This window comes from Podarcis muralis, chromosome 2 (genome assembly GCF_964188315.1).
Source record: "Podarcis muralis chromosome 2, rPodMur119.hap1.1, whole genome shotgun sequence".
In the NCBI taxonomy this organism is placed as follows: domain Eukaryota; kingdom Metazoa; phylum Chordata; class Lepidosauria; order Squamata; family Lacertidae; genus Podarcis; species Podarcis muralis.
The window spans coordinates 77,807,641-77,828,484 of NC_135656.1; the positions used below are offsets into that span (position 1 = coordinate 77,807,641).

Genomic DNA, 20,844 nt, shown 5'->3' on the forward strand with positions numbered 1-20,844 from the left:
GTGTTTACAAGATCTCCACTTAAGCTCCTTCTGGTGAGCTTAAAGTTGGGGTGAAAACTGAGAAAACTACTTTTCTGGGGGAGGGGGAGCAAATCTGCTGTTTCTGTTCAATACCTATTTTGCTTTAGGTGCTGAGTGAACAGTGACACTGTGGTTATATACAGTTAATGAAAAAACACACACACAAATTAGCCAAATGCTCATTTTTTATTATACACATTACAATGCATTTGCTACAGACTTTGCTAAAATTTACAAAAAAAGTAGGTTTCATAGTTTTTAAAAATAAACTTCTTTTTTCTTATAAATTCATAAATAGGTGACAATAAAACGTCAAAATTGACTATTGTACGCAAGCTTTGTTCCCTTGCCATCTTGCATTCCACCCCACCTGGTAAACACTGTGCTAGGAAAAGCAAGACAGTTGCCGGTGATCAGAAAGATGGGCTCTAGGCCTGTTCCCAGAAACCTTGATTATTACAAGCAATAAAACTTCTTAAAAAAATGCAGAACACTTCAGTTTACACCGGAGTTCTTCAAACCTTTTAAAGTCCTTTTTGGAATGAAGTGAATGAATTCAATATGAATCAGAACTTTCTCCCCGCTATGTATGTAAGCCAGGCCTTTTTTATGGCTAGTGGAAGCTGCATGTCCCTGGGACATGAGATTTATTTTTTTTAACCACACACCAACATCTGAGGCACTATTACAGAATAGGAAATGCCACTGACAACACAGAGCACATGAGGAACCTCCAAAGACCGTGTCAGTATTCGTCACTAAATATTTCCCTAAAAACCACTTTCAAAAGTAGTGCAGGCATTAGCTCTGTCACATTCCAGACTGTGCCAACACCACAATTGCAGACTTGCATTTCCATCTCCATCTCCAATACCTGAATTTATAGCCTTGTGCTATCTTTCTACAGATTCTGCCATCAGACTATGACCTGATGGTCAGGCTTAGTTGCCAACAGCAAAAAGTGTGATAGATAGACACACACACACAAGACAAATTTCGCTGCACTTAATAGGTATTGACACATCTCTGTATCTGCCCCCGTGGATGGGCAAACAGCTGCAGGAAGGGCATGCTTCTGAGCAGAGATGGGAGAAAGAAAAGGTTTAACTTGTCCTTCCCTATACTGCCCAAATCATTGTAAGTTATTTTAGTCAGTGTATGTAAACTGAACTAGAGATAGTATTTGGATTAACCTGCTCACATCAAAGTACTGATTCTCATAAAGATATGCGAAGTTGTCGTTAGATCTCATTAATCTCAGCAGGACTTAAAGAGCTGCGTCCCAATACATATCACTTATTTTCCACTGGCTATAAAAACAATCCCAATCATGTATACTTAGTAGGGTCAATTGATTTCTATGGTACTTATTCCCCAGTACACATGTGTAGGATTGTAATCTTAGGCAGATTAGGGGCACTATGTTCTTCTATTACATCTCTTGTATCACTATGGATGGGGACTGGAGAACACACATCACAATGCAGTTGCACAAATAGAGCTAATTTGCACGTGGGTCCCAATGAAGTAAAACTGTGTATGGAAGGCTGGACATGCATGCATGTCTTTCTTGTGAGAGCTAAAATTTTGGGAAGGTAGGGAATAGTTCTCTAAAGCTTGAGAATCTCTCCGCCCCCTGCCCCAGGCAGAGAGCTTAAGAACAAAAACAAAAACTTCCCTACAGTTTTGTATACCACAGTACAAGCAACCAGATTTCATAAACTGCAAAATTATTAGCATCACAATAAGAGGACTGTGACCAACAGCAATATATTAAGCGCATGCACGTGTCTCACTCATGCACTTTTTATTTTCTCAAAATACAATCAAAGCAGCTAAGATAGTGTACAAGCACCATAGGCAACCATAGTATCAAACCATTCCAGATTGTCTATTTACTATACCCTGTAAATTTCTTTCCTAGTTGTACAAATTAGAAGGGATTCAGGATCGCCGTGCAGTGAGGTAGAGAGCTTACACACTGGTGCTAAATACAGAGAGGTCCCATTCCATGTTATTTCCTGGTACCCAAATTTGGGACCAAGGGGAAAGTTTTCATCCACTAAATCACACCCATAATACCCAGCATGTTTTCCTTACACTTCTCAAGTTCCAGGTTTTCCACACTTCTGACAGCTCTGCCCATCTGAGCAATTCAAAAGTTGCCGTCACCAAGTCCTTAATTCTGATGCTGCCACCTCCCTGTTTATTTTTAAAGTTGGGAATAAAAGCGCAAAGCAGAGCCATGACCGTAACAGGGCCAGAAAAACGTCAGGGAGGAGCAGGAAGAGGGAAGGAAAGGAAAGCAAACACAGATGTTGAGAGCAAGGCAGAAGGCATTTACTTCTGCTGTCGCTGCCTGGATGATCGGTTTTAAAAGTAGGGAAAGAGGATTCAGAGAAACTGGTGCTTTATCTAATATAACTCACCATTTTGTTCTGAAGCAAAGATTGTATTTATTTAGACCACCAGGGTGACTTTGCACATTTGAAAAAGAGAACAGAATGGAAGAGAAAGTAGGAACAGCTCTGCCAATTCCTCCACCTCCTCTTTCCATGAGAAACGTGCAAGTTCCTCCTTCAACATTACAGAGTTAGTGAAAAGAGCAAAAAGTGTGACGTCTCTTCCTACACTTTTAGGTAATATACAAAGTCACTCTGGCTGGATGATTGATTGTATGTGTGATGTATTACCTACTATGGTGGCCGATATTTGCTGCCACGTACATTCTGTTAGCGCACCGGTACAAATGTTTGTCAGCACAAACATTTCTGTTTGCCCGGTGGAACAATTTCCCCTCTTCTCTTCCCATACACCATCCTGCGGGTTCTCCCAACCCCCACAGGGCAAAATGAGAGGGCACAGGGAGGAGGAGACAGGGGAAAGCCCTTTTGTGGGCTTCCACTGATGGGACAAGTTAGTTGAATCTGGCCTTTTGCTTTTAAATGTCTTGTAAGTCACTTGGAGACCTTTGTGTCTAATAAAGAATAATCCAATCTCGTACTGGGTCAATGATAAACATAAGCAAGTATCTATATATATGTCCAACATTAACTAACTTCAGATGTTTTGAAAAAACACAAAAGGAAGGCACTGTACTAAATTCACATCTTAGATTAACAAATATTTGCATAGATTATGCATTAAGATGGAAATTGCCAATAGGATAGTAAGGCGGGCATCTAAAAAAAAAAGCTATGCCATTTGGAAAATATTTTTGTGGACAAGTACTATGCTTATAAAAATTGTGAAATCCATAGTACTTATAAACTATATTTTCCTTGTTGTATAGCAAAATTTATATTTAATCTTGCAAGCCAGTAAAGGAAGAAAAAAAAAGAACTACAAATAATAGTATTTTAAGGCTGATAGCTATTGCTATAAACAGAAAAGTTTTCAAAACTATGAGCTACTTTTTAAAAGTCTAGGTTATGTTCCAACTACCAGGAAACAGTTTTCAAAGATTTAGGCCATAAACTCTCCTCACAGGCTACATAATCACACATTTAATGTACTCCCTTCTAATGCAAGATTTAATGTACTCACTTCTAATGAAAGACTTCCAAGTTAATTTGGACACAAATAGAACTCTATTTTAGTAAGTGTTTGTACTTTATTTTTTAAAAAGCTCTGCTACAAAAAGAATCCAATTATAAATGGTAAAAAGCATGTCTGGTGCCATCAATTGTGAAATGTACATATGTGCTTAACTGGACAGGCAGGTTTAGTAACAGCATTTTTTGTGCAGAAAATATGCCACAAAACATGCTTTCTATGTAACAAATGTGGCACATCTGAAGCACCCAAACCCTAATTGAGAATTGTCTTTAGTACAAATGATTATCTATTTAGTATCAGCATCAGAATCTTGTGTGTGCTCTATGTGCTGCTTCTAGCGATATCTGTGAAATCTGCCTATGCATCTACATTCTATGCTAAACTGATTTTGGCAAATGCATTTCCCTCTTCTATTGTTTTGTGTCTTTAGCATGCAAGTGTTTTTTATTCTGATCTAGCAATGTTGAATGATACAAGACTACTTCATTCATCTAAGGGAGTTGTACAATATTTTGAAAGAAAAAACTGGATTTAGGGCAAAGCAATTTGCAACTTATTTTTATATAACCTCTGACTGAACCAGACAAACTCCACAGATCATCTGCATGGTAGCTGAGGGCCACTGCACATGATCTGGGCCAGTGGCAAAACAACCAGAAGAATGCTCTTCCGCTGCCACTGCTAAAGTAAAATGTGACTTAGCTCTGAGTCTTGAGGGAAAGAAAAAAAATCCTAGGCAGAAAAATGCATTTATTTGTAGCAAAGAATTCTTGTTTCCCAGTGTCCAAGATGGGTGATTCTTTCTATATTGTACTGGGAAGCTTCTTTTGAGAGATGCATTTTCCATCTGATTAAAAGATTTCCTACACAATAAACTTGTGGGAACCAGCTATTGGTTGTACTAAAAAGACTGAGGGGAAAAACAAAGTGCTTAGTTTCTTTCCAGTGATAAGAGACTGTTTTGAATGTTTTCTCACCAAGTTCCCCCATTACAAGACCAGACCCAATAGTCTAGAGATACAATCCTGAATTCTATCCTGCAGTGCATTCTGCCATCTTCCATAGGAGAGATCCCTAGGACAACTAGCACTACATGCCACTTGAGTATAAGACAAGGTCATTGTTGTCTCTGTATATGGATGCATATCTGTTCCCGCCTTCCCAACCACAGATAAGCCCCTATTACACATTCACCAATCCCCAAGTAATCATTACCACCATCTCCTGGTAGGGCATCAGGTTTAAGCACTCTAGGAAGAGAGGGATGCCACACAAAAAGAGTAGCTGCTTAGCCATCCCATCTGCTGCAACCTCATTACCACTTTTTCAATGAAACACTTGCAAGAACACACACAGATCCACAGTGATACAGGTGGCTTTGGCAGCTGCCAGTTGCTTGCACTATTCTGTTAACAGCTCATGCCCTTTTACTAGGCACTGGCTCCAAAGGGTGTCAGAACACTCTGAAAATACCAGATAGGTTTGTATTACTCTTTAAAGTTAGGTCTCAAATTTACCTATGTTAGCGAAGAAGCAACAAGCATTTGTTCGTAACAAAAGCCAGTCCCTTCACAATGTTTGGTGAGCTACAGTACAGTACAATCTTATCTGTATGACTGGCCTGGAGAAAGAACTCAACTTGTAGCAAATTCAGGGCTATTCAAGGACTACAAGAGTAGGCTCACAAGGAACCCAATTTGGAAAAAGATCCATTGTATTCTGTTCATTCACTCTCTCTACATCAGAATACAGAATGTCAGACAACACTAACTGCTGAGTTCTGTGTATTCTCAACATACTTGCTATAAAATGTGCATAGATCGGAGGCAGCAGGTCGATTCTGAAACCTTTGGTGGTCCCAGAATAATGTCTTGAACTGGGAGCCTGTGACTACAATCTTGTGAGCAGAATCCAACAGGATCCTGTTCACTTAAACCCTGGAAATCTTATATAGATCACACCCAGAATGTAGATTTAAGGATCAATTTCTAAAATCACCAGCGTCATCATTGTGGGAGCACCATCATGTCAGAATCCATCCAAAGGGATCCTAAAGATGTAATGGCATCAGTTAATCAAGGAGTTAGCTGGAGGAGACCCTTACAGACCTCGGTTGATTTGAGACCTGGCTATGATGTAAACTTTCCTGCACAACACAGGCACATCAGTTTAGGGCTTGGCCTAAAGGGGATGGATCCAAGCCCACTAGGCACAGTTGCTAATCAGCTTCTATTCATTTAAATTATGCAACCGAAGTGCCTGGAGGACTGTACTCACAGTGTAGAAACATTTGTTTGATACCAACAATTAGTTAAGGTAATCACTGGAGTTTTCTGTAACTCCCAAATACAGTGATTAGTTACTGCCGGGCAATCAGTGCTTTTTTAATTTCTGGATGCAGTGGACCTGACGTCTCCTGGTATGAAGTCCTATTTAGAAGCAAAACTTCTTTGTCACACTTCACATTGCATTTCTATGTAAAACATAGTTGTGAAAACTATCCCTAACAGAAAGTAAGGCCTCTTTATTTATAATATCTAACACACTTGAAATCAAAGCTGCTGCTCTCAAAACTACAAGCAAAAACACAACAGAACCCATTTGGGGTCCATCTTTGATTGGAAACAGTGGGATGAGTTTTTTAATTAAACAAATTTTACAGTCAGTTACTTTGTAAGACAAAAACCAAAACAGACAGAAGGTGCCAAATTTTTTATAGCTATGGGTGGATTTTCTGGTTAATCATATCAATTTCTAAAAATGATCTGAGATACCAAACTTATCCAGGTCTTCTCTCTTTAATGCTAATTGAAATAACCATAAATTGATGTTTTTGAATTATAATCTGAATTTACAATATGCATTTTCCTAACACAATCAGGGACTTCTGAGTGTCCAGGTGCAGGGACCTGCTTTTCAGAGACTTTGTCCTTTGCTCTGAATTGAAGGCCTTTTAATAGGTGCAATACATTAAGCACTGAAAAGCTGGCTTAACAGCTTGCAGACACTTTAGAGTTGAATCCAAAGAAAAGTGCACCGAAAGTTTACTTTCCACCCCCTCTTTCTTCTGACAGCCCCCCAATACCTGCTGTATGAAGTGGGATGTATCACGGGGGTTGGGGGAGAAAACTGAGAGGAAAGAGAAGATCCCTGAAAATCAGGTGGAGACACCTTCTGCAAGTGGGAAAGTCGGCTTCCTTTAGCCTCCGTTGATGCATTTTTTCTCTGGTTTCAATCCTTTATTCATCCTATTTTAGTTTTAAGGTGCTAAAAAGAGGGGGGAAACGTGGGCAACATCTGCACATCTTAACTGCAGGCATAACTTTAACCTGAGACAAACATAAACTCTCCTTAAGTTAAATGTGCTGAGCAGAAACAGTCACATAGTTTCATTAATACACTGCAGAAAACAATTTACAAAAAAAAAAAAGATATATTTTTTTCTTACAGAAACGAGAAAATACCATTTGAAAGAACGTGCTGTGGCATTGACTAATAGTGGCAGGGGCGGGGGGATCCACAAGAGAACAGGCTCAATTATTTAAAAGGGTTATCCTACAACTCACAAAATGTGTCCCATGTTGGGAGCTCCTGAGCCAATTTCTGACATGAGAGCAATTGCTTCATGATTTATAGGGGCTCCATAACATGGGTGGACTTTTAAGGAAAATTAGCAGGGATCACCTATACCTGACTGTGCAGTTTTACAGACACTTATCAATTTCTTAACAAAACTGGGCCAGACAAACTTCACGAGGAGCTGATTTCATGGCACAAAAAATAAAACAACCTTAAATAATTGATGATTTGCAATTTCCTCCACAAATTTAATATCTCAATTTAAATAGGAAGAAGCTCTAGCTGGATGACATCCTATGGAAAAAATACTCCAGCAACAACATTAATGATCAGCATATGTAACTGAAACTAAGCTTCAATAAAAATGATTTGATGCACTGCAGCAATTAAAGAAGCAAATGGTAAAAAAACAAAAACATCATCTTTTCATAGGTATTGAATATGAATTTTAAATGAAATTAATAACACTGAATATTAGAGGTACACAATGTTATCTCCAAGAAGGGGGCTATAAAAATGTGCAAAATAAATGATGAACAAACCTTAATTTTGACATTACAATCCTAAGCCTATTTACTTGGAAGTTAGCCTGATGAATTTTCAAAGGCATTTGCGTTCCAAGAAGCTTCTGTTGAAATCAGTAGGACTTCCATTCAATGAAATGTTTTTAGGATCAAGTCTTCCAAGATGGAAATAAAGAAAATAAATGAGTGACCCATGTGTTCAGTTCAGTTCTGCTCATACTGGTTTCTCTATTTGCCTGAAAAATGTGAGACAAAAAACTGTCCAGCTAGCTTTGCACCCGCAGCATTAATCAACCCTCGCCACATGCTACATTTAATGTCTAGAAAAACCTATCTTCTATGGAGGTTCCTCATATTGAACAAATGTTAGCTGATTTGTCCTATATAGGAAACTTTCAAGTATTTCATACTTGAAACGTCCCTGCAGAGAAATTGAATGACACTGTGTGGTTTCTGATTCTTTGATTCTTGGAATGCTAAGAGTTTAAAAACAGAGGCAGTGTTAAGACTCACTGACATAAAAGCAGAAGTGTCTTCTTCTGTACAAGCTCCCATGTACAGGGATTTACAACAGGTAACACAGTAATTTCTTGTTCAGACAATTTCATACAAAGAGATCCCAGTGGCTTCCTTCTGTGCAACTTAACTTTCAAATTGCACAAGTTCCTCTGAAAAGAAGGTGGTAGAAACTGCTACAGAGTAACGGCCATGGAAGGCTAACTTTCAGATCTACAAAAGAAAGCCCCTTCATATTTAAAATTAGCCTGCAAATGTTAATGTCTAACCTACAAAAATATTGGGCTTGCAGGAAAAGGATACTGCTGCTTTGTTATGCAGCATGGTGTGTGTGTGTAATTATAAGGGAAGGACAGGTACCCTCGTAATTCCAGTAAGAGTTAGAGATAACATAACCTGCATCAGCAACCACACCCCCATCCTTCCACATCCTTGCTGTCAAGTTTGATGCTGTCTGTGTTTTGCTCACTGAACATGGGGCCTCCGTGCCTCATCATTAGCTCTGTTGCCATCTTTACAAAAGCCTCCTCCACGTTGCTGGAGTCCTTTGCAGAAGTCTCTATGGCACAGGTGATATCATAGTGCTCAGCCAGACTCTGAGCTTCCTCTAGCTGAACCTCCCGACGGTCACTTAGGTCAGACTTGTTTCCTGGCAGGAGAAAGTGGAATTGTTTACAGATTAATTTTGTAAATGCATCTCCTGCGGTCAGGGAAAGCGTTCAGCCATGGGAGGGAGGGGAGAGACACAATAGCAGTGACTCGTGGAAGGGTGCTTGGAAAGCAGCAGGATCGCACAGGTGAAGGAAGTAGGCTGGAGATGAGATGCCACTTATCTTGGAGATGAGAAAGAGCAGGTGAAAGTAGAAGCTGATAGAAAGTCTGTGGAGGAAGGACGAAGAAATCCGAGCCACTATAGGTTTATAACTCTGGATTGTGGACTTAAAATTTCATCCTGTTTTGATGCTTAGGAAGCATTCACCTTCAACATAGTTACTTTGTCTAATTAAAGGTTCTGTGCAGCCCACACACTATAAATTCCTATACTAACGTTCATTTTCCTTATTCTGTATTTCATTGGCGGTGTTTGGACATCACAATAAACCATGGTTTGTCTTGATGAAATGAGTCTAACCTCCACCCAGGTTCATGCATTCCCCAATCCCCTCTTAGGATTCCTGCTCCGTGTTGGGAATTCCATTCCACCCTTGCTGCAGATATGTGGGATTGTTACATGTCACATGTCTGCAGCAAGGTGGAATGGAATTCCCAAACCCCCTCCTCTGGCACAGCCACAAGTATAAGAATGAAAGCTTTCACTTCCATTTTTTATTAACTGCAGCTTATCATGTCATCCAAAGCCAGCTAACGGTGGTGAAGCTTAACTGGACAAGGTGGAAACAAGCCAGCTTCAAACCATGAAACTGGTTTGATTCAAACAATCTGTAGATGAGATTCACCACCAAGGATGTAACATTAAACTATGGTTTAAATACAGCTTTTATCTCTGGAAGTAATATGATTCTGAATGTCTACCTACAGTGCCAGTTCTAGACTGTATATATAAACTGCAATGAAGAGTAAAATATATCCGTAACAAAGTACATTTGGCATATTGGACATAAGCTATAGTTTGTGCTATTCAGTTTAAAGCAGGGCTTTTTTTCAGGCAGAACTCAGTTCCAGCACCTCTCAGGTGGGCGCTGTTGCCATTATAAGAGAACAAAGGAGGCATTCATGGTGAGTTCCTCTTTTTCTAGAAAAACAGAACTGGCTTAAAGTATGCTGGAGCTTTACCATATATTATAAACTATAAGAGTCAAATCCCAGAGGACCTGAAGGCACAATAGTGCTTTGCTCAAATAATTCCTAGTATTTTAAAATGTATTTTTGAATTTGAAAAAGAATAAAGGCTATAGAATCCTAAACCAGTTTTCCCCAAGAGCAAACAAAAATGCATGATGTGGAAATGTGAACTGCAGTAGGAACCAAAAGCCAAAGCTTTCCAAACTCTGAGAATATATGTCTCTTCATCTCCAAGATATCCAGGAAATAAAGAAAATATCTCTGCACTGGCTGCTATTGTCCTATTAAGTAGAAGCACAGCAATTTGTATTTCTAGCTCATTCCAAAATATACCCCACACTCACCAATCAGCAATTGTACTATGTTGGAACCTGCATATTTCCTCACATCCTCGATCCAGCGAGGAATAGACTGGAAAGAGCCTCTCTTGCTAATGTCATAGGCTAGAATAGCTCCATTGGCACTTCGATAGTAACTCTGGGTGATGGTCCGAAACCGTTCTTGACCAGCTGTGTCCCAGATCTGCAACTAAAAAAATAAAGAAGTTGTTAGGTCTTACAAGATATTGGTTGCATTTCTCAGGCGATATGTCTTATCTCAACAGCGGGGGGGGGGGGGGGGGGGAAATACAGCGGTACCTCAGGTTACATACACTTCAGGTTACAGACTCTGCTAACCCAGAAATAGTGCTTCAGGATAAGAACAGAAATTGTGCTCCGGCGGCACGGTGGCAGCAGGAGGCCCCATTAGCTAAAGTGGTGCTTCAGGTTAAGAACAGTTTCAGGTTAAGAATGGACCTCCGGAACAAATTAAGTACTTAACCCGAGGTACCACTGTATTTACTACAGAAGTGTACAATTATTTTTTGTTTTAATAAAATTTTTAAAATTGAGAGGAGAAATGGGTTTGGATCCCTTCCAGTCGGGATTCAGGCCTCATCATGGGACTGAAACTGCCTTGGTCGCACTGGTTGATGATCTCTGGCGAGCTACGGACGAATGTGAGAACTGTTTCCTAGTTCCGCTGGATATCTCAGCGGCTTTTGACACCATCAACCATAACATCCTTCTGGACCGTCTAGAGGGGCTGGGAGCTGGGTGGACTGTTATGCAGTGGTTCTGCTCCTTCCTCCTGGGCCGTGTTCAGAAAGTGGTGGTGGGGGATGAGTGTTCAGACCCCTGGGCTCTCACTTGTGGGGTGTCTCAGGGTTCTGTCCTCTCCCCCAGGCTTTTCAACATTTACATGCAGCCACTTGGAGAGATCATCAGGGGGTTTAGACTGGGTGTTCATCAGTATGCGGATGATACCCAGCTCTACCTCTCTTTCAAATCACCAGTGAAGGCAGTGAAGGTCCTGTGTGAGTGTCTGGAGGCGGTTGGTGGATGGATGGTGGCTAACAGTTTGAGGTTGAATCCTGACAAGACAGAATTACTGTTTTTGGGGGACAGGAGGTGGGCAGGTATGGAGGACTCCCTGGTCCCGAATGGGGTAACTGTGCCCCTGAAGGACCAGGTGCGCAGCCTGAGAGTCATTTTGGATTCACAGCTGTTCAAGGAGGCGCAGGTCAATTCGGTGTCCAGGGCAGCTGTCTACCAGCTCCATCTGGTACGCAGGTTGAGACCCTACCTGCCCGCAGACTGTCCCGCCACAGTGGTGCATGCTCTAGTTATCTCTCGCTTGGACTACTGCAATACGCTCTATGTGGGGCTACCTTTGAAGGTGACCCAGAAACTACAACTAATCCAAAATGTGGCAACTAGACTGGTGATTGGGAGCGGCTGCCGAGACCACATAACACCAGTCTTGAAAGACCTACATTGGCTCCCAGTACATTTCCAAGCACTATTCAAAGTGTTGGTGCTGACCTTTAAAGCCCTAAACGGCCTCGGTCCAGTATACCTGAAGGAGCGTCTCCACCCCCTTTGTTCTGCCCGGACACTGAGGTCCAGTGCCGAGGGCCTTCTGGCAGTTCCCTCGCTACGAGAAGCCAAGTTACAGGGAACCAGGCAGAGGGCTTTCTCGGTAGTGGCACCCGCCCTGTGGAATGCCCTCCCACCAGATATCAAAGAGAAAAATAACTACCAGACTTTTAGAAGACATCTGAAGGCAGCCCTGTTTAGGGAAGCTTTTAATGTTTAATAGACTATTGTATTTTAATATGTTGTTGGAAGCCGCCCAGAGTTTCTGGGGAAACCCAGCCAGATGGGCGGGGTATAAATATTAAAATATTAAATTATTATTATTATTATTATTATTATTATTGGACCATGTCCTATATAGGAAACTTTCAAGTATTTCATATGAAATGTCCCTGCAGAGAATTTGTTTTAATAATATTTTTAAACATGAGATGAGAAATGGGTATATGTGGACCATATCTACAGATCAGAAATCTCATTTCAATCTGCCACTGTGTTTTCAAATTCTGCACACATATTCAAACAGCTGCAGATTAGAGTTGTAGAGTTGGAAGGGATCCTCAGGGTCATCTAGTCCAACCCCCCTGCAATACAGGAATCTCATCTAACACATCCATGACAGATGCCCATCCAACATCTGCTTTAAAACGTCCAATAAAGGAGAGTCCGCCACCTCCTGAGCAAATCCATTGCACTGTCAAACAGCTCTTACTGTCAAAATCTTATTCCTGAAGTCTAGTTGGAATCTCCTTTCTTGTAACAATATTTTAGGTAACCTGCTTACAAGCTATATAGGGTTTTTGTACACCAGTACTTGTACCTTGAACTTAGGCTAGTAGCTAATTGCAAGCTAATGAGATTTGTGCAAGAGTAGAGCAATAGGATGGGAATATTCTGTCCCAGTGAGCAGTGAAGTTGTTTCACTTTGCACAAGCGGCAACTTCTTGGCAAGCCTTGAGGGCAGCCCCATATAGAGCACATTGCAGCAATCGAATTTGGAGGTTGCCAGCAAATGAATGACAGTGGTCAAGGTACCCTGGTTCTGAAACAGATGTAGCTGTCTTACCAACTGAAGCTGGTAAAAGGTACTCCTAACCACTGAGGGACTGGGCCTCTAGTGACAGAGATAGATTGCATCCCCAGCTGCAAAATTGCTGCTTTGGGGGGGGGGGATTACAACCCTATCCAAATAAGACAATACCCACAGTGTCTCCATCTTACTATCAAACAGTCAATTAATAGTATCAATTACTATCAATACTGGCCCTCCTTCAGCCCACCACTTGGTCCAGCCACTGGTCCTGGGCTTGCATAGTTTCTCCTGATTCAAATGTTACAGAGAAGTAGAGATGGGTATCATCAGTGAACCAGTGAACTGATGACACTGCACCCCAAATCTCCCAATGACCACTGCCAACTGCTTCATTTAGACATTAAACAGCATGAGGGACATTACAAAAGATTAGATTTAACAAAACAAATTATCAGATAGCCCTACAGAAGGTTCATTTAATAAAATAATTAAGAAATCAATGTCCTTACAAAATATTTGCATAAGCGACACATGGGATTTTTCAAAATTCCTTGTTGTAAAATCAAGTGCTGAGCAAAGGTGAGCAAGTTACTAAAGTACACACTAATTTGAAAAATATTCAATTTCTCCCAATTAATATAGCTAATTTGTGGTAGATTTATGAATAGACATCTCTTCAGGGTCAAGTAACAAAAACGAGAGATGCCCCAAGCTCACACTTGATTGACTTTGATGGGCAAATCTTGTAGCATCTGGGGTTGTACTAGCAGCCCCTGTAGTTTGCTTTCATTGACCTACTACAGCAGGCATAGGCAAACTTGGCCTTCCAGCTGTTTTGGGACCACCATCCCTCGCTAACAGGACCAGTGGTCAGGGATGATGGGAATTGTAGTCTCAAAACATTGTTGTTGTTGTTTAGTCGTTTAGTCGGGTCCGACTCTTCGTGACCCCATGGACTAGAGCACTCAAAACATCTGGAGGGCTGAGTTTGCCTATGCCTGTACTACAGCATGATTTGCTGTTCATAAGAAGACAGCTATCCAGTGTCAAACCACAAACTAACCAACCTTGTCAGGGTATTGCTTCAGGCATTTGCATGGGTAGAACAAAAAGATCTATTTTAGCATTCAAGATCAGGAAATCCTGCCAGATGCATGTGAAATAGAATGAGAGTTAAGTGTCAACATGGAGCAATCTGATAACTAGCTGCAATGATCTGCAAATGCTATCTCTTCTTCATTGACCTTCCTATCACAGTAACAGCTTTTTGCAGTTATCGGTTGATAAAACAAAGACTTAGAGGATGCAGAGAAGTCTTATACAGTATTCTCTCAACTTGCCTCAAGGAAGTACTTCTCATGATGACACTGCACTTTCCCAGTTCAAAGCACAAAGTTACTGCTGTAAAGATGCAGGTCTTTCCACAGCTAGTAGGCCACAGTAATTTGGTTTGCTGCCTAGAACATGATAATATAAGTGCCAGCCACACTTCTGGATAATGACTGTAACATTGATGAGCAAACAATATAAATCCTTCTTCCCACATGCCCAAACCATATCCTGAATCTAACCACTAGCACTCAACGTCCGAAGAGGAAACTAAAATGGGAACCAAAACTGACCAGTCTCCAGACAAAAGGTGGATAAATCCCTTGTCAGTTCTTTTGTTTCATACACAAACTCAGTCTTGAGACATTAGCTGGATGGTCCAACAAAGCTAATAGAAGTTGGCAAGTCAGAATTCCAAAGTGACTCACAGGAGAGAGGCACTTCAGGCTCTTGCCCACCAAAGCAATTATGGGATGGGAGAAGACAACAGAAATGACTCCCATCCTGATTAATACTATATGAGGTGGGAAGTTAACCTGCCCTTCCCATGCAGTAACCCCAAAGCTTAAACATACTAGTGATAACAGCCGCGGGAAGGAGGAAGGCAGGGAGGTTTCAGGGGTAGTTGCAAAGCAAATGGGGGCACTGCTCATCACTGTGATGCCTGGGAGAACAGGGATGTGGATGGATTGCTCCTTGTTATTTTCTTTACTCTACAAACTATTTTGCCAATTCCCTCTCTCACATTCAGTTCCCACCCTCATTCTGTTCTGGAAGGTTGGGGGATGCTATATGTGTCATGTATTCAGTGAGACTGAAATGCATTGTGGTTAATTAACACATCAACTATCCCCACAGCCTTCTGCAGTTAAAAACACTATCCTGATTTACCTCTTAAAATAAACACCTTTAGTTTTTACTGAACAAAATAAAACTATGGTACCCCTGTAATCAAGAAGAATGTAAATGCAGCATGCAGTATTTTTCTCAGAACACAAATTCAAGCTTATGGAAGGTTTTCAAACTTGTAAAAAACTGCCCATTTGACAATGGTTTTATGAGAGGAGTAAGCAGTCACACAGATAAGACATTGGTCCCATTTTATCTTCCTGCAACATGAGGGTCAAAGCTCCACATATGGGAAAGCTCATTTAAACCAAGCCAAGTACTGAGCTAAGGAAGTCTGAAATGTCATTTGAATTTCTCAAATGTTAGACTATCCAAAATTAGTTCAAAATACCCAAAAAACCTATGTACCATCTACTAGTGGGATCTAAAAGCAGACTATGCGTATCTAGTTTCTTCTACAGTAATGTGTAACTGCCAATCACAGGAAATTTATTTTTATTTTATGCCACATGTAAGAAGCCTTCTTTAGCTTTTCAGCTGGCACTGTTCTACTCCAAGAGCCCTTCAGAGAGACACCTGGTACTAGGTGGAGTCCCAGGAAGGAAAATATTTGCAATTCATGTGTGTGTTTGGCATATAAACTTGACCAAGCTTCAGTCTCAGAGGAAAAATGTCCCAACAGCCTTTTTCCTGGGGAAAAAGGAAAAAAGACTAAAAATATAAATGTATATTTAGATAAAAATAAAAATAAACTTTGGGGGCGTTAATTAATGGAATCCTCTTCCAACACATAAGGTAAAGTAAAACTACCATGTTTATTAACGTTTTTCATCCACCCCAGCAGCTTACATAGCCTATATTTAAAAGTAGATACATCTACCACACAGGAAATCATGTAGGTCTCTCTCTCTCACACACACATACTACAGCACAGAAGGGAAACTGTGGCCCTCGAAATGTTGGTGGGTTCCACTTCCCATAATCCCTGACTATTGATCACGCTGGCTGGGGCTGAAAGGAGTTGGAGTCAAGTAACATCTAAAGGGCCACAGCTTCCCCATCCCTGCGCTATAGCCTGACAATGTTAGTTAATATTCCAAGGTTGTATCTGATGAAGTTGTACTGAGAGTGCAAAGAGTGTCTTGAGTTCTAATCTTGGTACGGACGCACTCTGCACTGCACAGTCATAGTGATGTCTATGGTAATAAGCATTTGCCCTTGGGAAAACAGTATCGCTCTGCTATTTGTTTCGAAACCAAGATGGCATCTGGAAAAGCATTCTATTTACTTTGCTAGTACTTTGGACAGTTTTCTAAGCCACTTTAGAAAGATGAGTCATATGATAAAGCAGTTGCGTGACAAGTCTGTTGACATTTGTTGCAAGCCTATTCTTAAACCTGTTTAGCACCGTCTGAAGCACTTTTCCAAACCAGCTTAGAAAATCCTGGTGTGATGCTGAAGAAAAGGATACAGTCATAACACCAAACATATTTGAGGCTCTCTCCTATTACTTATACGCACTGTGCATTCTAGGTACTGTACATGTCACATTATGGACAGGGAGATTCAAAAATGGTTTTTAGTGTAATCCTTTAGCTTCCATTTCTCAGTCAAAAAGGGGAAAATGGCATTTGCTGTGAGGTCTAACAACGTAAGAGGCACAAATAGCCTAAAGATATGTCAATTTTTTAGAAAGGTACTGTGTTAGCATGATTTTAAAAGGACATTAGACAGGCAAAAACAAAACCTTAGGGTTGCATGAGGCTGAAATCACGTTTAAACTGACTTGCCAGTCCCTGTGTGTGCAGCATTAGTACGTAAACACAGCAAACACATAGGCTATGGATCCTAAGTCTGTGTGTAGCAACAGAAAAAAAGAAAGAAAAGAAAAGCTTACAGTATTACAGCACAAGCCTTTGTAGTTAGCAGCACTCAACAGATGTGTGACGTGGACTGTTGGGAGCTTTATGGCTTAAAACCAAGTTAACTAGGTGATAACAGAACACACCCTGATAATTAGAGAACTGTGTACCATATCCTGTACATTTTATTATCGCCACTGATGTGATGGAGATTTTGAACAGTTTATGTAACATCCTTTTGAAGTTTCCTTTAGGTATGCTCCAACAGAGGTTATCCTGGAGCTTCCTCATAAATAACTTTGGAAGTATTTCGAATTCATAAGCAATTGCAGAAAGGTATACAACATTCCCAAAGGGATTTCCATACAAGGTTATGTATACACATAAGGTTTGAAATGCACAGGGAACATTTTTTCGCAGAGCACCTTTATACATAGCACTTTTCAATTGTATATCCCTTTTTACAGTATTATACGCCCACTGAATTGCTTCACTCTGAGGAACTGGCACTGTTACAAGTGCCACATAATCCTTGTTCAAAACTTGTAAGAAGTTGATCTTTCATTGTGGCAGCCACCCACACTTGGAGCTCCCTGCCTACTCACACGAGGCAGGTACCTTCACTATACTCTTTCCGGGGCTTCCTACAAACATTTTTATTTAGGCAAGCCAATACAGACATAAGAAGGTTGACATGTGTTTTAATATCTTATTGTTGATTTTTTTAAAAAAGTTTTAAATACTTGTTTTTAACTTATTTTTACCGATGATTTTATTGTTGTTTTTTGTAAACTGCTCTAAGGTTTTAGTACAATCAACTGATCTATAAATATTTTGAAATAATCAGACTTTGCACAAAACAGGAGTTACTATCTGTACTCTCGGCACATCCAGATAGGCAGTTTCCCAAGTAGTGTGCATCAATGTTCTCTACATCCCTCTGCCACAATAGGAAGTGGCCTAAGAAAATTCACTGTATATACATGACAGCAGCAAGCACCTGAGAAGCGCATCCTTGACACAAAATGGATTAAAACCATTCCTGCACTATGCTCTTTAGATCGACCAGCAGTGTGGGCCAGGGAAGACATTTTGCATCCAACTCTGTACAGTGGTACCTTAGTTCTCAAACGCATTGGTACTCAAATGCCTTGGTTCCCAAACACCAAAAACCCGGAAGTGTCCTGCTTTTCAAACATTTTTCGGAAGCTGAATGTCTGATGCAGTTGTCAGCTTTTGTTTCCGGGGCACCTCCACCAATCAGAAGCCGCGCCTTGGTTTTCGAACATTTTGGAAGTCAAATGGACTTCTGGAACGGACTAAGTTCAAGAACCAAGGTACCAATGTCTGTGTGTTATTGCACGAAGTGCACACAGTCCAAACTTTCTGAGCTACCACACTTGATGCCCTTACCTGTTGGTCGGGGGGGGGGGGCAAAGTTTATTTGTTTGAAATTAGTATAGTGAGTTTAGGGTAAAGTTCTAGCACAAACCCTTCAGCAAAGTCTGTTGGCAATGAATTCAGTGCACCTCTGTGGATGTCAGGAGGAGGACAGAGAGGTCTGGTGCCACCTAAGCCCGCCTTCCCCCACACCTGTTACCTGCCTGGCTACTAGGGGTGGGAGGAGCAGGAAGCCCCTTCCCTTGCAAACTGGGGCGGGGGGGTCGTGGCGAGAGGCAGGCCAGCCAGCCCCACCTTGCTTGTCACCCTCCCTCCTCTCACACTCGGTCCAACCCCCACCTTGACCCGCTTGCCCTGGATCTCCAAGCTCTTCATGGTGAAGTCCACGCCGATGGTGCTGCCCTGCCTCTCGGCGAAGGCCCCGGTCTTGAAGCGCTGCACCAGGCACGTCTTGCCCACGCTGGCGTCGCCGATCAGCACCAGCTTGAAGAGGAAGTCGTAGCGCTCCTCCGGGTCCGGCCCGGGGGGCGCTCCTGCCACGGGGGGACCCGGCATGGCGGCAGCGGCGGAGGCGGCGGCGCTGGGGCACCTCTTGCCGCTGCTTCCTTTGGCCTCCTCAGCTCCACAGCGGCGGGGAGTTCCGCGGCGCCGGGCCCGGCCTAGCGCTGAGCTCGCCGCCCCTTGAGCGCCTGTCTGGGCCGCGACTGCGACCGCCTCAGCATCGTCCCCGGCCCCGCCAGACCGGGTGACTGGGCATGCGCAGTGGGAGCCGCAAGCTCTTCCTCATGCATTTGCCAGGAAGGGCGGGCGAGAAGGAGGGAAGCGTCGCCTCAGGTGGCGGCAGGCGGGACGAGGGGCGGGCAAACTCCGACCTGCCTTCACACTTCGCGCTGAGGGCCGGCGCAGGCAGCGCAGGGATATCCTAGCCCGAAGCCGCGAGGGGAAGCAGCCGCGCGAGAAGGGACGCGCTTCAAATTTTAGGAAAAGAAGACGCTTCCCTTATACTGAGGGCGGGCGGGAGGATTTGCCTACCACGTGTACGGAACCTTAAGAACACGTGTATGTGCTTAGCAGAGCCGCCCAGCCATTGGGCAGGGTGAGGCTGCTGCCTTAGGCGGTACCCCGTGAGTTTTGGCCGAAATTGTGTAACGTCTTCCAATGTCTGCGAGCAGAACACTGGAGGAAGAGATCCCAGTGGAACGAATGGGCTCTACCATTATTTTTTTTATTAAAAACAAACAAACCCAGATCCACCTTCCTTGTGTTCTGGCCTTTGCTGGGCAGCTTCATTAGTCCTTTGGATAGCCACGTGTGAACAAGCTCTTTTAAAAAGTTTCCCCCCATAAGGCAGTCCTGTTGATGTTTCCTCTGAAGACCCACTGATTATTCCCAGGTACAAGTATACATAGGCTATGTTACATAGGGATGCAGATTTAGGCTGAAATCCAATAATTTGCTTAGAGGTTAAGTCCCATTGGTATAGGTTTGCACTGTTGATCTCAGAAATAGTTGGTTCTGGAAAGCAACATGAGGCCAATTTCCATCTTCCTCATTGCTTGCCTTGTCAAAACAGAGAAGGAAAGGCAGGAGGGAATCAACTATGATAGCTGGAGACGGTCTCTTGACTTGCCATGTATGAAGAATGGTAGAATATTTTGTGAGGGCTATTTAGGTCAGTGTTTCCCAACCTTTTTTGGGCAAAGGCACACTTGTTTCATGAAAAAAATCTCGAGGCACACCACCATTACAGCCCCGTGACGTCAGCGCGCAGCGTCACGCCGGGAGGGACATGAATTGCTAGCAAATTACATAATCACCACCTTGAGGGCTGGCTCATCTTCTCCGAAGGCAGAACCCCATTAATTAACAGCACAGACTCACACCATAGCCAAGACGAGGGGGGAAAACCTCAGTCATGCACAGTCATGCACATGTGGGGGCTAAATGAGGACGAAGACCGGGCAGAGAGCAGGGTTCAAATCACCCCACCTGGCCAGGACAATCCCTGGGTGCTCCCTTGGGCCACTCGCCTGACCCACCTCGCAGGGCTGTTGTTGCGAGGATAACACGGGGAGAACCACGCGCGCCCCCGGGAGCTCCTTGGAGGAGAAAGCGGGCGATGAATGCAATGCACGAAATATATGAGAGGCGACCAGGTTTTGCAGGTGAGGGGCCCCCGCCAGCCTCCGCTTCCAACACCCGGTGCAACGACGCCGAAGTTTCCCCCCGGGCTCGGCTCGGGGAGCAGCGCTGCTCCCCCCCCGGCTCCCCTTCGCCCTCCCGGCTCTCTCTGCCGCCCACTGGGGACCCCCCTCACCTGCCAAGTCCGGAGCGCCGGTGGAAGTTGCATGCATGCATGCAGGGCGCCGCGTTGCCATTGCATTGCACTGCACTCCATGCAACGCCTGCACGCATGCATTGCCTTGCACGCCCGCCAAGGGGTCTCCCCA

At 42.8% G+C, this 20,844-nt stretch overlaps 1 protein-coding gene and 1 long non-coding RNA gene across 4 annotated transcripts in view; one reads left to right on the forward strand and one right to left on the reverse strand.

Annotated features, from left to right (window-relative positions):
• Window positions 1-188: 188 nt before the first annotated feature.
• On the reverse strand, window positions 189-18,957 carry RAB43 (RAB43, member RAS oncogene family). Its single transcript, XM_028718949.2, has 3 exons — window positions 18,734-18,957; window positions 10,346-10,529; window positions 189-8,847 (listed from the first exon to the last, which is right to left on the reverse strand). Exons 1-3 carry the CDS (start codon window positions 18,947-18,949, stop codon window positions 8,600-8,602), a joined length of 648 nt encoding a protein of 215 aa, XP_028574782.1. The 5' UTR covers window positions 18,950-18,957; the 3' UTR covers window positions 189-8,599.
• Window positions 18,958-19,168: 211 nt separating this feature from the next.
• Window positions 19,169-20,844, forward strand: part of LOC144327001 (uncharacterized) — a 28,487-nt gene continuing 26,811 nt past the window's right edge. Inside the window, exons 1-2 of one of the 3 annotated variants that reach the window (XR_013391962.1) lie at window positions 19,169-19,787; window positions 19,968-20,066. This is a non-coding gene — a long non-coding RNA (uncharacterized LOC144327001). Of the gene's footprint in view, window positions 20,067-20,844 lie in introns of all 3 variants that reach the window. The other 2 variants (XR_013391961.1, XR_013391963.1) reach the window with 2 other exon arrangements.

Bases quoted from the DNA above. Each gene is read 5' to 3' on its own strand.
- RAB43 (XM_028718949.2), bottom strand. From the start codon at position 18,949: ATGCCGGGTCCCCCCGTGGCAGGAGCGCCCCCCGGGCCGGACCCGGAG. The intron at 10,530-18,733 runs GTGGGGGTTGGA...TTATTTTTTTAG, and splicing joins TCCAGGGCAAGCGGGTCAAG to TTGCAGATCTGGGACACAGC. The intron at 8,848-10,345 runs GTGAGTGTGGGG...TTCTCCTGCCAG, and splicing joins CATAGTACAATTGCTGATTG to GAAACAAGTCTGACCTAAGT.